Below are 17468 nucleotides of genomic sequence, written 5' to 3' on the forward strand. Positions count from 1 at the left end.
AAATTCTTCCTTCACATTATTTTTTAGCTTTTGACAATTGTTTTGCTTAATTAATTCAATCAGTTGTGGATTACTGCCAGTTATATTTGCGGAAACCATGGCAGGTTATTAATTCTCATAAATGCCAAAAGATAACAGAAGCACTGGAGGACTCATAATTAAATGCACCTTTTAATTTCTAGCTTATAAATTGGATTTAGCTCATGTTAGTTTGCAGGTTGCTATGAGGGTGTAGATCTGAAAGCGCACCTTCCTGCCAAGTCTAGGCTGTATGTGACCTAGGGGAAGTCATGGTCATGGTTAAACTGACTCTGCCATTACCTCTAAGACAGTGTGCCAAACATTGATGTTTTATTACAAACTATCAATGAGCAAAATTTTGGGATCCTTTTTTTTTTTCCTGATTTTAAAAAAATGATAGTGTTGCCACAACCTAAAAGAGTATCTGGCACATAGTAGATGTTCCATAATTATTTTTTTTGAAAGATAAAGAAGTGGCTTTTAGTTCTGTCTTTGAGAGGGCACTCATATTTTTCTTGACCTCCAAATGCCACATATCAGAAAATATTTATTGAAAGTAAACATTTACTATCCAATGAATAATAGAGGTAATAATGCATGTGATTTATTACTAGAAAGCAATTTATCATCAAGCCTACAAATAAAATCAAACAACAGAAAATGAATATGTTGGATTTTTCATATACTTTGTCACAGAAATCATGGAAAACATGGAATTTACTACCATAGGGATTTGGTTCAAAAATATTAGTTTATTTTTCTCTCAGAATGAGGTATTTTAAGTCCCAGAGCAGATATGTCTTTATCAACCATAATGAAAAAGTGATTTATCTTAATTTTCCGTATACAGAGTTCATGTCACAGTTACTACTTCTAGGAATTCTCTTCAAGGATCTGATGTCAGAATGGCTATGAAAGTCAAACACATGTTTTATGCAAGAAATGAAACAACAAACACATAGCGGGTTTATAGAAGTGGTTGGTGGGGAGTGTTTATTTTTGTAGCAGCTGCCATTCGTGGTCCATCCGTTTCCAATTACTGTGGCGATTTAGTGAATGAGTTAAATGTGTGTCCTTAGACACAGAATCTTATTCAGAGGAAGATGGAGATGAAAGTCACGCTCCTGGGTTCAAAAGGAAAAGCTTCTTTAGGGACATTCTATCTTTAGTGAGAGAGTCATTTTAGAGCCTATTTATTGGGTACATGGATGTGGATTGGGAATGTAGTAACATTCCACTAATCATATTTAAAGGGACTTCTCTCGCCCAACGTTGTTGTATTACTAATTTATTTGCTATCTTGATCTCGTGCCATTTGATACACACCTAGAACAATGTGTCTTAGAGAAGTTGTCTCATCGACCTTTGTCCCTTGGGATAACACAACAGAGACCTGAATTACCAGATTAGACTCTCTTCAGTTCTAGCTCTTAACCAGCACCAAACCTGACTAATGATTCCAAAGATCAGGCAAACACCAGGTACGAATATAATAGTCTTTTCTTGAAGTCTGCTACTGCTCAGATTCCAAAAATGTCCCTGCAGTAGGATAAGCTCTGGCTTCAGATTAAACAGATGCATTTCCTTCTAAGCAACATATGCAGAGATATTGTTCAAACAAAGGGAGCACTTTTGGTTAGGAAATATACCTTCTGCACACACCATGTTAATTAATAATTTACGTGATCATCTTCATTTTGTAGCAAATAATATCATCCACAAATCTAAATTCTATTTATGATAAACAACCTACCTGGTCAGGGTATATCCTCCTAACAACTTTTCTCTGTAAGATTTTAATTTTTTTCTATTATAGTTGATTCACAATATTCTGTCAATTTCTGCCATACAGCTAAGTGACCCAGTTGTATACATACACACGCATTCTTTTTCTCACATTATCTCCCATCACCTAACAACTTTTTACAGACATAGATCTCTTGTCATCTTTCTACTCGTAGTAAATACCATTTGTGTATTCACTGGGAGTCTGGTCATTAATATGTGTGCAGGAAGGGGTTAGCTCAGCAGGTGTGTGTTGCTCATCCTCTGCACATTCCCCCAAAAGGCCGATCATCAGGATTGGCCCTTGGCTGGCTCTTGGGAGATAAGCTCTGAGTTCTGGCATTATTCTTTTTTTTTTTTTTGTCTTTTTGCCTTTTCTTGGGCCGCTTTCGCGGCTTATGGAGATTCCCAGGCTAGGGGTCTAATCGGAGCTGTAGCCGTCCAGCCTATGCCAGAGCCACAGCAACGCAGGATCCGAGCCGCATCTGCGACCAACACCCCAGCTCACGGCAACGCTGGATCATCAACCCACTGAGCAAGGGCAGGGACCGAACCCGCAACCTCATGGTTCCTAGTCGGATTCATTAACCACTGCGCCACGACGGGAACTCCAGCATTATCCTGCTAAATAAAATGCATGCCTGAAACCTTGCTGACTTGACCAGATAGTTTATGCTAACAAAGGGGTCTATGGTTGAATACCTCTTTTTGCTTGAGGTGGAGGGGGGTGGGCTGGAGTAGGTGAAGTCAGTAAACCCACCTTGAACACCAGTGCTTGGGTGAGCTGCTGGCATGTACTTCGCATGCGTCATTGCTGGGAGAATCAAACACATCTGTGTAACTCCACTGGGAGCGGATACCTCGAAGATTGTATTTGGTTTCTCCTGAATTTTGCCCTATGTGCCTTTTCCTTATGTTGAATTGAAGCTTATCTTTTCATTGTATTGAACCATAACCATGCATATGATAGCTTCTGTGTCCTGGGAATCCTTCTAGCAAATCATTCAGGCTTGGAAACCCCTAATACAGCATGTTCACAAAGAGGTGAGAGTTTTTCCTCTCTGTCATAGAGAAAAGTTTGCAGGCTTGCTGCTTACTTCTTCCTTTCCAGCATCTGGAGTAGAGCTATAAACCTCTGTGTTAATGTCCCTCCACCCCTTTCATGTTTTCTGTCACTTTAAACCTTCATTAACTATCCCATAGAAAATAAAACTTTATTTCAATAGGTCTTCCATCAAATCACCTGAAAAATTAAATCTTTTTCTAAACCTCAAACTACGTTCTTGAGTTATTTGACCTATTTTGTTTTCACAGATAATGCTGCTGTTTATAGCCTACTAAAATAATATTATATTATACTGGTTATATGTCTAGAGGCTAGTACAGTACTTGTTTATTGCAAACAAAACAAACAATGAATTCTAACTGGTATGGTCCAATTTCTCAAAAGCTAAGTGGTAAAATCAACTTTAGTAGACATCTCTTTTTTGTAATATTATAATATCCTGAGAAGCACCTGCCCCCCAAATCTGCCCAGTTATTAAGTTAGTCATCAGTACCTATCCTTGGAGCTTCCTAGAATGAAAGGCTATGTCTATTTACTCTGCAGTGGTATATTCTTATTCAAGAGTTATTTGCATTTCTCATTAGAGACTTTTTTTTAAGATGTCTAGTTTAACCTGGTAACCTAGTAAAAATAGCAACATTATCCAGATCACTAATGGATGGTTCAGAATAAATTGTATCAGTGGTTACTTTGGTATTAGGTTTATTACATTATCTATAACTTTTTCTACTGATCCCATTAATTTAATTTAGGGGAAGTTATTTTAGACCTCCAAAAAATCAGACAATAACTGAATTTTATCTAAAAATGTTCAAATCAGGTCAACAAGAGTTCAATGTATAATTGCTATAGTAAGTTTCTTTAATTTGTAAGGCCTACTTGTGTTTTATTGGAAATATGGTGTGTGTTATATTCAACTCATCAAGATATTATTTTATCACAAGATATTTGATGTCTAGACAAATATTTCACCAGATATACTTGTTATCTCTTGGGCTGTCCTGTACAAGCCAAAAAGATTTGTGGAGAGAATAAATACAAATTTAGTAGTAGATCTTAATAAATCTTTCACAGGTGCTAACCTCATAGTTCCAGAATAGAAACCAACTAAAAATGATATATGCGTGTCAGTAGATGTAGTTTACCAACGTTATGCTCATGCATTAATTGTACTCTAAATGTCTGAAGGAGGCATAAAATAGGATTCTGCCATATCCTGATATGTTAGATGTATGCCCATGAGTTCTATGAGAAAATAATTCAAAATTCTCATATACCAAATTACTTCAAGAAAGTCATCTAAAGATGGTCTCGGCTTCCACCTGTGTCTGGACTATTTCTAAACCTGTCTCTATCACTCATCTTAGCTCCATTTTCCAATTTCACATTCTATTCAATCCCCAAATTCTTCCCCACCTGCCACTTGTACATTCTGTTACCTGGAACTGAATATAAGGAGGGTTAAAGATCAGCTGCTCTCCCTCCCCAAACAGTACTCTTTCCAGCCTTTCCACTACAGCCAACAGTATTCCCATTTGGGTCCCCAATACTTGCAAAAGTTAGGACTATTTTTTTTTTTTTGGCCATGCCCATGGCATGCAAGTTCGCTGCCACTGATAAAACCCATGCCTCAGCAATGGCAACGTGGGGTCCTCAAGCCACTGAGCCGCAAGGGAACTCCAAAACTTGGGACTTTAAAAAACCCCATCATTCCGTTTATCTTCCAATACCAGTCAGTGACCAAGTCCTGTGGATATTTTCTTTCACAGAGTTCCCCTGGTGGTGCAGTGGGTAAACAATCTGATGCCATCACTACCCTGACTCAGGTTGTAGCTGTGGCACAGGTTCCATCCCTGGTCTCAGAATTTCTGCATGCCCCGAGTGCAGCCAAAAAAAATTGTTTTTTCTTTCACATTTTCTCTCAGCTCTGCCCTTTCTTGTGCATTTTCCTGCTTATCATTTTCCTCCACAAGGTTTGCAGCCTCTTCTCCTTCCTTCTCTTGCTGATGTCTCATCAGCTCTTCCTACCTCTTTCCCTTTGCACAGGCTTTGCTCTCTGCTTTGAATGTCCTCTCTCTTTAAAAGAAAGTTTTATTGACATATAGTTGATTTACAATGCTGCAATAATTTCTACTGTACAACAAAGTCCACTATACATATACGAATATGCATTCTTTTTCAGATCCTTTTCCCACCTCGATTATTGCAGAATATTGGGGAGAGTTCCCTGGGCTCTGCAGCAGGTCCCCATTGGCCAATCATTCCAAATACCTCAGTGTGCATATGCCTATCCCAACTCCCCAGTCCATCCCTTCCCCTGACTGGACACTTTGGTAACCATAAATTTGTTTTCAAAGTCTGTGAGTTTGTTTCTGTTCTGCAAATAAGTTCATTTGTATCCTTTTTCTTCATTCCACATATAAGTGCTCTCAGACGATGTTTGTCTTTCTGTCTGATTTACCTCACTTAGTATGATAATCTCAAATGTCCTCTTTAGCATCCCTAGTCCCTCCTCCATTGTTGACTCACACGGAAGCACTCTTCACACTCTGCTGCCATATTTCCTCTAGAAATCTCCTCTCACCCACGGAGGGTGCAGTGGGCTTCCTCTCTTGGTGTGCTGTCTTTATTACACGTGCTCCTCTTACACAACACCCTGGCTCCTCCTCACTGCTCTACACAGAGCGAACACCACCTTCTCCTATAAAAACACGTTCATGTCTCAACTTCCCAGTGGTGTATGGCTGGCTACCCCGCCATTCCGAATTCCACATCTTAGCCAGGGGTGAGGGACACCCAGCCTCTGCTACTTCTCACCTTCCCAGTCTTACCAACGAGGCAGTTTTCTTACATACACCATATAATTATGTTATATAATACCTGTATAATACATCTAGCTTCTTGGTAAGCTTATGCCACGCAAACAAAACACATAAAATGCCTTCTCCCTCTGTCATGTCCCTTAAGGAGCTTTGCAAATCTTCCCACCTCCTAGAAACCTTCAAGAAACCTCAGTGCCAAATTGATCATTCCCTTAGTCCAGTAGCCTGTAGCTATTTTTCTAATACATTATGTTGTCTATGTTTATCTTTTGCTTTGTCACATAAATTCTTTAGAGCCCAAACGATATGTTCTCTTTCTTTGTTTTTTATCAGTATTTATTTCTTACAGTGAGCTTCTGTGTCTAGAAAGCACTGAGTATAAATCACTAACAAACTGCTATGCTCCCTAAGTGTTAAAAATCTTAACCAAATTATCTTTTTCAAGATTTCTTGCACTTTTTTTTAAGAAACAGAGAATCAATTATACCTTAATAAATAAAAAAGAAAGAAATAGAGGAATAACTAGTTTGAAATTTTCAAAGTTCTTTCCTAATCTACCCCCAAGTTAAAGGATCATTCCTTTTCTTATTTATGTTAAATTTCTTTTTTTAGTGTTATTTGGTACATTCTGGGGAGCATGTGGCTCCTTGTGTTGAAGGACTCAAAATAAATCGTACATAGATATGTCATACTGCCTGAAATGTGACTAGTGCTTTTTCTTTCTTTTTTTTGGCTGTACCCGGGGCATGCAGAAGTTCCTGGGTCAGGGATCCAACCCTCTCCACAGTGGTGACAATGCCGGATCCAAAGCTATCAGGGAACTCCCACGACTAGTTCTTTAGTTTAAGAAGACTGTCTTTTAAAAGTGTGATTCTAGGAGTTCCCGTCATGGCACAGTGGAAACGAACCCGACTACGAACCATGAGGTTGCGGGTTCGATCCCTGGCCTCGCTCAGTGGTTTAAGGATCTGGTGTTGCCACGACCTGTGGTGTAGGTGGCAGATGCGGCTCGGATCCTCTGTTGCTGTGGCTGTGGCATAGGCCAGCAGCTGCAGCTCTGATTAGACCCCTAGCCTGGGAACCTCCGTATGCCACAGGCACGGCCCTAAAAAGCAAAATACATACATACATACAAATGTGATTCTACTAGGAAATTATATTTGTGGGAGAAAGGAGAAAATGAATAAGCGGACACTTAGTAGACTTGTTAATGCTAAAGTGTGTTGTGTAAAGGTAGGATAGGATAGTAGAAAAAGTGATAAATGTGGAGACAGAAGACCCAAGCCGAAGTTTCCACTTATTGCTGTGGATTATTGTGCAAGTCACTTAGTTTCTATGTTGCAGCTTCCATATCTAAATGGGCACCATTGTAAAAATGGGGGACCCAGCCGACCCATCTCTTATGGTTAGTTTGCGGAACCAGGAGATTCTGCTGTCACAAATATTTTGCAAGATAGGAATTGATGAAGGGAATTTGTGAAGTTTGTAAAAACTTTATATAACACTATAAAATATGAGTTATCATTAGTCAGCCGCTTGTAGCCATTTAATTCATGGTATTGACTAGTCCAATCAACTGTTTCTCCACTACCTATTAATGTAGTGAGATTTTCACTGCTAGAATTGTTCTTATTGAGGAAATACAGCTCTAGGTTTGTAGGGGAAATTTAAATATTGGGAGGAAGTTCAAAGGTTTTTCAAATACTAGTATTCTATGGCATTTCCAGAGAAGAATCACATCTCTCAGAAATTCTAGACAGAAAGCATAAGTCAACTCTGAGAAAGCCAGATGATTTCAGAAAGACATAATGGAGTTGTGAGGGCAGAGGGGTCACCTGTCCAGTCAACATTTGGTCGGGATTGAATTCTAGTCACAAGTGACCTAACAATGAAACCAAATTATCTGCATATCCAGTGCCATCGGCTAAAGAAGATATTTCCCAAAACTTAGTTTTTTTGGAGAAGTTTTAGGTTTACAACAACTTGCCTCTGCCCCTACACAAGCATAGCCTCAGTTTTGTGCCAGATTTTGGCCATTCTACTGTGTGTGAAGGAGTATCTCATTTTTGCTTTCATTTGCATTTCCCTAATGACGTGCTGTGGAGCATCTTTTCATATGTTTGTTTGTCACTTGTGAATCTTTGATGAGGTGGCCGCCAGGGTCTTTGGTCCATTTTAAAAATTACATCGTTTGATGCAACTAGAGATGGTCATACTAAGTGCAGTAAGTCAGGAAGAGAAAGACAAATACCATATGATATCACTTATAAGTGGAATCTAAACTGTGGCACAATTGAACTTATATATAAAAGAGAAACAGGAGTTCCCGTCGTGGCGCAGTGGTTGACGAGTCCGACTAGGAACCATGAGGTTGCGGGTTCGGTCCCTGCTCTTGCTCAGTGGGTTGACGATCCGGCGTTGCCGTGAGCTGTGGTGTAGGTTGCAGACGCGGCTCGGATCCCTCGTTGCTGTGGCTCTGGCGTAGGCCGGTGGCTACAGCTCCAATTAGACCCCTAGCCTGGGAACCTCCATATGCTGCGGGAGCGGCCCAAGAAATAGCAACAACAACAACAACAACAAAAAGAGAAACAGACTGGCAGACATAGAGAACAGACTTATGGTTGCCAAGGTAGAGGGGGGAGGGATGGAATGGGTGGGACTGGGGTTTGTGGTTAGTAGATGCAAACTATTACATTTAGAATGAATAAACAGAAAGGATATAGTGTACATAGCACAGGGAACTATATTCAACGTCCTGGTACAGACCATAATGGAAAAATAATACAAAAAAGAATGTACATATGTATATGTACGACTGAGTCACTTTGCTGTATAGAAGAAATTGGCACAACATTGTAAATCAACTATATTTTAATAAAAAATTGTTCCTTTTTTTAAGTTTCAAGAGTTCTTTGTATATTTTGGATAACAATCCTTTGTCAAATGTGTCTTTTGAAATATTTTTTCTGATCTTCTGATTCTCTTGATGTTGTCTTTTGCAGAGCATAATTTTAAAATTTTAATCAAGTCCAGCTTATCATTAATTTCTTTCATGGATGTTTGGTGTTGTATCTGAAAAGAGTTTACTAGTGGCTCAACAGGATCCGGCATTGTCAAGGCAGCAACTTGGGTCACTGTTATGGTGTGGGTTTGATCCCTGGCCTGGGAAATTTTATATGCTGAGATTCCAGCCAAAATAAATAAATAAATAAATAAAATTAAAAAGATATCACCATACCCAGGTCATCTAGATTTTCTCCAATGTTATATTCTAGGAGTTTTATAGTTTTGCATTTAGGCCTGTGGTCCACTTTGAGTTAATTTTTGCAAAAAGTGTAAGGTCTGTGTCTAGATTCATTTTTTTCTGCATGTGGATATCTCATGGTTTCAGCACCATTTGTTGAAAACACTGTATTGGCTCCACTATATTACCTTTACTCCTTTGTCAAAGATCAGTTGACTGTGTTTTTGTGGGTCTGTTTCTGGGCTCTCTGTTGTGTTCCATTGATCCATTTGTCTATTCTTTCACCATTACTACACTGTCCTAATTACTGTTGCTTTTTAGTAAGTTTTAAAGTTGGATAGCATCAGTCCTCTAGCTTTATTCCCCCCCACCAATATTGTGTAGGGTACATACACAATATGTATGCCTTCCATATATATACATATATATATTTAATTTAATTTTATTATTATATTTATTACATTTATTTATTTTAGGGCCGCACCCACTGCATATGGAGGTTCCCAGGCTATGGTTCCTGGCCTACGCCACAGCCACAGCAATGCCAGATGTGAGCTGTGTCTGTGACCTACATCACAGCTTACATCAACTCCAGATCCTTGACCCACTGAGCGAGGCCAGGGATTGAACCCACAACCTCATGGTTCCTAGTCCATCTCGTTTCCACAACGGGAACTCCTATTTTAATTTTTTTTATGGCTGCACCCATGGCATATAGAAGTTCCCTGGTCAGGGACTGAATGTGAGCCACATTTGTGACCCATGCCACACTGCGGCAGTGCTGGATCTTTTAACCTACTGCGCTGGGCTGGGGATTGAACTCGAGCATCCACAGAGACTGGAGCTGCTGCAGTCAAATTTTTAACTCACTGCACCACAGCGGGAACTCCTTTTGCCTTCCGCATAAACTTTAGTAGGTGAGTTCTTGAGGCCATAAGAATAGTAGTTAGCTGGTGGGATAGAGTTCGGTTTTTGCTGCTTGGCCAGCTAACCCCAAACTTAACGACTTAAAGTAACTACAACCATCCATTAGCTCAGCAATCTAATTTGGGCAGGGCTCATTTCTGCTCCTCATAGACTTAACTGAGGTGGTGGAACTTGGGCTGCAGGATCCATTTCCGACATGGCTCACTCATATGGCTGCTGCCTTGGCACTGGCACTGGAAAAAATTCTTAATTTTCTTTGGGCTTTATCGTGACTGAGGTGGGCTCTAAATTGATTAATTATTTTCTTTCATTCTTAGAAGGAAAATTTTAAGATTTTCTGTGGCTTCCTTTTCATTATTTCCCTTAAGCTACCAATTAATTGCTGAGTATTTTGTAATAGGCTTTGCATATTAAACAACTATGAGTGGAATGTGATAGCGCATTCTGTAAATACCGAACCTACTGTCATTTGTGTAATTCTGTACAGCTGGTAAAAAGTTTCTTTGCTGTTGTCATTATCTCATTTAATTCACACACAAGCATGGTGAGGTGGGTGGTTATTACTAATAACAATTTTCTTAGATTAAACAGACAGAAATCGCTTGCATATGAGCCATGGAGCATCATTCTGGGGTCCAGAGAGAAGCCCTTTCCTTGTGGAGCACATTTTCCATCTGGGGGTAACTGACCAATAACTGTGTTTAAATGACCAGGCTCTGCTCTGCTGCTGGCTGCCTACTTCCTGAGTTCCAGCCAGAAAGCCCTCAGGACTAAGCTTCCGAGGTCTAATTTCTTACAGCTTCCCAAATCTAACCGTCAGATATTCAGAAGAAACATTGCCACCTGGTAGGGGCCTTTAACATCTGGGGTTGGTGAATTAGGATTCCACCCCGAATAAAATGGAGAGAAGCTCTACTAAGTCATCTGCAAACCCCACTACAATTTCTTTTTCTTTTTTTAAAAAGTTTTATTGAGGTGTAATTGATTGACAAGGTTGTGATAATTTCTGCTGTACAACAAAGTGATTCAGTCATACATATACACATATCCATTCTCTTTCAGCTTCTTTTCCCATGTAAATTATCACAGAATATTGGGTAGAGTTCCCTGAGCTATACAGCAGGTCCCTGTTGGACAATCATTCCATGTTCCTCAGTGTGCTTTTGCCAATCCCAAACCCCCAGTCCATCCCTCCCACCCCCACCTGTCCCCTTTGGTAACCGTAAGTTTTTCAAAGTCTGTGCGTGTGTTTCTGTTTTTGCCAATAAGTTCATTTGTATCCTTTTTTTTTTTTTTTGTCTTTTTAGGGCTTCACCTACAGCATATGGAGGTTCCCAGGCTAGGGGTCCAATTGGAGCTGTAGTCACTGGCCTACAACCACAGCCACAGCAATGCCAGATCCGAGTCTCATCTGTGACCTATACCACAGCTCATGGCAATGCCAGATCCTTGATCCACTAAGCGAGGCCAGGGACCAAACATGCAATCTCATGGTTCCTAGTCGGATTCATTTCTGCTGCACCATGATGGTAACTCCACGTATCCTTTTTTTTAATATTCCACATATAAGTGATATCCTATGATGTTTGTATGTGGTGCTGAAGTTGTGATTTTTAGAGCCACCAGCAAACTTTCATCCTCATCAAAATATCTTCCTCATTAAACAGATGGATTCTTCAATAAATGAGGCTGTATTAACTGGTTAGGTATCTGGGAAAATTGTTAAATCACCATTTGAAAAAAGTCAATACTTCGAAATGATAAATGTGAAATTATGAAATAGTAAAAAAGAACTAGGAAAAGATGTGATGAAAAGTGCATTATCCTCTGCAATGAGAGACCAGGGGTGGTGGGTCAACAGTCAGCCTACTTTGTCAGTGGGAGATGCGGGACAAGTGGGCTGTTGGTTTGACTTCCCCCAAATTGAAGATCCCTGGCCTGGGAACTTCCACATGCCATGGGCATGTCCCCCCCCAAAAACAAACAAACAAACAAACAAACAAACAAAAAAACCAAGAATCTTTAAATATGTCCTTTCCCTTGGGTTTCCAGAAAAAGTGAATGGAGAATATACATTTATTTCTAATTCCTGTTTAAAGCTCTGTCGAAATGGTAGAAAATGCATGTATATATATTTTAAAAGAATCAAACTGTATCTTCCGGAAAACGTCAAATGAGATTGGTACACTATAATTTTATAGAAATTTTTGGAGTGTTTAAAAACAGATATAACTGTGAACACAGACAGACACACAGACACAGATACAGACACAGACACAGACACACACTCACAGACACACATAGCAACAGCACAACCACCACACCCAAGCATGGGATCAAAAAGCTGGAAAGAACTTAGTCAAAGCAATTACATTACATCGATGATTAGAAAGAGAAATAGTCAAAGCAATTACATTACATTGATGATTAATTAATTAACCTCCAATTAATTAATTGATTTTAGCATTTTCGTTGCCCTTTCTCCATTTGCAGAGCAATTAAGAGCAGCAGTATTTGCTCTCAATGACGCTCTCCAAATTCTTTTCTAGAGACAGTAGGTGGTCTATTAAAGAGAAGCTCAACAGACAGTCCTGCAGCCGAAGGATGAAGCAGAGCAGAGCCTTCCATCTTTCACTCCTCCCCAACCAAAACAAAGAGAGAAGAACAACATGAACAGAAGGAGAGATGGCTATACTCAGAGATGGAATAATAACAATAGAAAGAGTCTTCCTCAAAATAAAGCTGTCCAATCTGCGATTTGGGGAAGTGAAACTAACAGCCTACTTGTCCCTCATCTCCCTTTTGCAAAGTAGGCTGAGTGTTGACCCACCACCCTGGCTCTTCATTGCAGAAGATAATGCACTTTTTAAGGAGGAGAAGCATTGCGCCGACAGACCTTACAACTGCCCTTGACGCCCAGAGTAGCTGCCGGTAACAGTCCGTCTAGACAGTGGTGCCCAAACTTTATCTTGTATGAGACTCACCCAGGACCTTTTTGAAAATGGAGATCCTTCCTTGAACTCTGGTCCTGGGGATTGGGTGTCAGCAGGTTGGAAATAAAACCAAAGAAGGTGCTTTTTAACAAGCACGCAAGCTAATTCTGATGCAGGTGGTCAGTGTATGACGTTGCGGACCCATAAAAGATAAAGACACCTAACAAGTAAATAAACAACAGCAAAACACAGAATGAGAGGAATAACCAAAAAATCTATTTGGGATCGGGATTGACTTGAATTTGAGTGTTTTGATCATTACGATCCTGTTTTTCATTTATAAATGTGGATGCTCGGAACAGTCCCCTCTCTTTCATTGATTTGAAGGACTGACAAGATGTTATTTGCAAAGAGATTTGGTGGGTAAGTCATTTCATTGACTTTGCAAAAAGGTTTTTTTTTTCCACTTCTCAATTTGAAAATAATCTTAACTAATTATTCCACATATACCTATAATATAAGCAATTATAATACCTTATAGCAAGACTAACAAATATCCTGATGCTATCACAGACATTTGTGTAGCTATTTTAAAATTTTACCTAACATGCTAAAAACAAGTAGTGTGACACACCAAAAGTGTGACACAACCAAAATGTCTCTGGTCATTACCACATGTCCCCTGGGGGAACAAAACTGTTCCTGGCTTAGAAATACTGCTGTAAAGCAAATTATTCTCCAGTTTTGGAAGGGGGCACAAAGACTTGAAATGAAAAATTGGCTGGAAAAGTGTTCATTTTTGTGAGAGTTAAGGAATATGAAACAAAATTCATAATAATACTATTCTACAAATAGGAGAACAATCATTAATAAGTCCACAAATAACAAGTGCTGGAGGGGGTGTGGAGAAAAGGGAACTCTCCCACACTGCTGGTGGGAATGTAAACTGGTACAGCCACTATGGAGAACAGTTTGGAGATACCTTAGAAATCTATACACAGAACTTCCATATGACCCCACAATCCCACTCTTGGGCATATATCCAGACAAAAGTTTCTTTGAAAAAGACATATGCACCAGAATGTTCATTGCAGCACTATTCACAATAGCCAAGACATGGAAACAACCCATATGCCCATCAACAGATGATTGGATTAGGAAGATGTGGTATATATACACAATGGAATATACTCAGCCATAAAAAAACAACATAATGCCATTTGCAGCAAAATGGATGGAACTAGAGACTCTCATACTGAGTGAAATGAGTCAGAAAGACAGAGACAAATACCATACAACATCACTTATAACTGGAATCTAATATCCAGCACAAACGAACATCTCCTCAGAAAAGAAAATCATGGACTTGGAGAAGAGACTTGTGGCTGCCTGATGGGAGAGGGAGGGAGTGGGAGGGATTAGGAGCTTGGGCTTATCAGACACAACTTAGAATAGATTTACAAGGAGATCCTGCTGAGTAGCATTGAGAACTATGTCTAGATACTTACACTGCAACAGAATAAAGGGTGGGAAAAAAATGTGTACATGTAAGTGTAAGTTGGTCCCCATGCTGCACAGGGGAAAAAAAAATTATATGTAAAAAAACCAACCAAACAAAAAACAAATAGGATGATCAGTAGTGCCACATGATAAAACATCTGAACTTTGGGCAAATAACTCAGTGTCTATTTCCTCACCTATTAATATGGAAAACAATAATGCTGTCTCACAGGTTAATTGTAGAGTTTATTTTATGTCAAGTGCTTAGAAGAGTAACTGCGATATGATAAAGCATTAATAAATGCTATCTATCAGTATTACTGCTGTTACCATCATTTTCTTGCTTGCGTAGGGTAGTGGAGCAGGAAATAATTCTAAATAATTTAATCAAACTGAAAAATTTAAGTAATAATGACTAGAGAGCTGTTTTGAAAAGAGTGCCAAACAAAAACAAAAACGAAACAAAAAACCCCAAATACCTCACTTAAATCTTGATAAAATAAGCAGAAAGTGAACTTTGGGTGGTTATTTTGCAGGTGCATGTCGATGTGTGATGTGTAATTTAGACCTTGCTACTTTCAAAAATCACATGAAATTATTTATATGCATATTCATACTACAAACAATAAAAACAGACATAGGAATGAACATTTTTAGACTTAGAAATAAAAGCCATCTCTTTCTAGTGTTTTAGAGCTGGCCAGTTATTAATAATGTGTAAGTTTTAAAAGCAAACCCAGTTTTCACCTTTGCACTCAAATGAAAGCTAATGGTGACAAGTCTCAAATCTTCATTGTCAAGAGGAGGTGAAGAAATGATTCTGTTTCCTCTATGGGTGGGAGTCATTCCTTCCCAATTGTATCAGATGCTGGGAGATCTTCCACTCGATGTCTGGCATCTTGATGATTATGCCTCTAAGAAAAAGAAAGGAAAATATTTTGTCTCAAACGAAGATGTTTATGCACACACAAAAAAACTGTTAAACAGCAAAAAAACCTGTCAACACTTTTTTTTTTTTTCTCCGCATCTGTACCCAAGGCATCTGGAGGTTCCCCAGCCAGGGATGGAACCCGTGCCACAGCAGCAACTCAAAGTGCTGCAGTGACAACACGGGATCATTAACCCACTATGCCACAGGACTTCTTAATTGTCTTTTTAAAATGCCTAGATCCTGTCTACTGAAAAAAAAAAAGCACAATGTGGGAGTTGTGAAATTAAGTTTTATTTGGGGCAAAATGACGACCATAGCCCTACAGACAGTATTTCAGACGGCTCTGAGAAACTACTCCAAAGAGGTAGGGGGGAAGGTCCATGATAGCTATGATTTTACTGAAGGAGGAAGGTGCAGGCAAGCACACATTTTGGTAGAGGCTTCTGTCGCTCAGGAGAGTAGATGTCACTATTAATGATTTTAGTGCTGTTCTAGATATGAGGAGAAACAAGAATTGAACTCAAAATCTTCTCCTGAAACTCTCTGCAGACCTGTTCTGCTAGTTTTTCCCTAGAGCACAGACTGTCTCATTCCTGATCACTACCGTGAACTCCTTTGAGCGGGTGTGAAAGTCAGCAACTGCAGAGGGCTCCTGATTTCATCTTTATGGAGGTAGACGGCAAGGGCCTGTTTTTAATTGGTAACCTCAAACCTTAAACCATCCAAAAAATATTTGACCCAGAGATGCCTGCCGGAGTAGAATCTCTCTCTCCCTAACACCCACACACCCACTCACCCATGCTCACACCCACACCCACACCCACATCACAGTGGTTAGGAGAAAGGCAATCAGGGACATTTAGAGGGTTGTAAGGACTGTTGAGCATACAATTGGGGAGAGAGTACGCCTGGCATCGGAAACCTTTAACCACCCTGTCCAAGTATGTGGTGGCTGGTGGTCCGCCCCTGCTTGGACAGGAGGGAACTTTCGGATACTCCCCCAGGATCCAGGTGCTCCTGGAGACAGGGCGTTGGAACCTGGGAACAAGTGGAGAAAGGCAGAGACAGTGCGAGTGATGGGTGGTGGCAGCAACGCCCTGTACCTGTTGTCCCCTAGTCCCCTGGGCTGCGGGACAGAGTGACTCAGAGATGAAGCGCGAGCACCTCCCCTCTCCTGCAGCCGCGCGGGGCGCGCACGGATCCACGCGGCGCAGAGACCGCGAGTCAAGGCCGGAAGTAGGGACCAAGGCTCCAGCCTCCGCGCTGCAAGACCAAACCCCAAGCGCAAGGGGCACCGGCTGTCCGGCCGCCCGGCATCCCCGGAGGGTGGTCTAGGGCTGACCCTGAGCTCCTCTCCTCAAGTTTGCCTCGCACCGGCCAAGTTACGAGTGTGGAGCTTGCCCCAGGCTCCAGGAAGAGCGTTCCGGCTCCTTGCTGGTCCGAGTATGGCCCGGTCGGGGGCCTCACTTCACCTCTGGGGGTGGGTGCTGCTCAGTGGCTGCCTCCTCGCGGGAGCCCAGGTAAGAGCCCGTTCCCCGCGGCACCTGCTTCCTGGAGCCTGCAGCCGGGGACCTTGGACTCAGGGCGACCCAGACCAAGTCGCAGACGGGCGCTGAAGCTAATATATCCACGCACTAACACACAGAGACAGACACACAGAAGTGCACTCAGCAAGGTTTCACAGGCATTTAGGGGAGCTGCACACTGAATGATGTCCTGGAGTGGGCACTATTCCGACCAGCCTTCTGGCATCTGCAAGAGGGTATTTACGAACTACGGGGATCAAGAGGGTGAGGCTGGGAGGTGAAGAACTTTTCTTGCTCTTAAACTCCTTGATCCTCGTTTAATTAATCCAGATTATTTTTGTCTGCCGGCAATTTACTGTCACTTTTGTGAACTTAAATGCCTAGGATTGTTTGAGGCCACTGTCTGAAAGAATAACTGGCTTTCCCTGATGCAGAATCACTATCATTAAAACGAGGGGACTAGACAGAAAAAATATGTAACTTGTTAAAGCTGAGTTAATGTTTAGAATTTAGTGGAGGTTGTCATTTTTCATACTGTTAATATCATTTAGAGATTTTCTGGGTGGGTGATATTTCACAGTTGTGCCTCTATAATGTGAAAGCGACAGTTCATCCTCACCTTTTTTTTTTTTGCGTCAAATGTAGGATTTACACTCAGTGTTTCAGATGAGCTAGAAAGATGTGTGTTTGCGTTGAGTGTAATGCGGTTTGAG

At 40.6% G+C, this 17468-nt stretch overlaps 1 protein-coding gene across 1 annotated transcript in view; it reads left to right on the forward strand.

The window, feature by feature from the left end:
- Positions 1 to 16496: 16496 nt before the first annotated feature.
- PTH2R (parathyroid hormone 2 receptor) overlaps positions 16497 to 17468 on the forward strand; it is an 88213-nt gene continuing 87241 nt past the window's right edge. Inside the window, exon 1 of the mRNA XM_047770479.1 lies at positions 16497 to 16749. Within this exon, the coding sequence (XP_047626435.1) occupies positions 16675 to 16749 (75 nt within the window). The 5' untranslated portion in view covers positions 16497 to 16674. The remainder of the gene's footprint in view (positions 16750 to 17468) is intronic.

Source organism: Phacochoerus africanus, chromosome 3, assembly GCF_016906955.1.
Source record: "Phacochoerus africanus isolate WHEZ1 chromosome 3, ROS_Pafr_v1, whole genome shotgun sequence".
Lineage (NCBI taxonomy): Eukaryota > Metazoa > Chordata > Mammalia > Artiodactyla > Suidae > Phacochoerus > Phacochoerus africanus.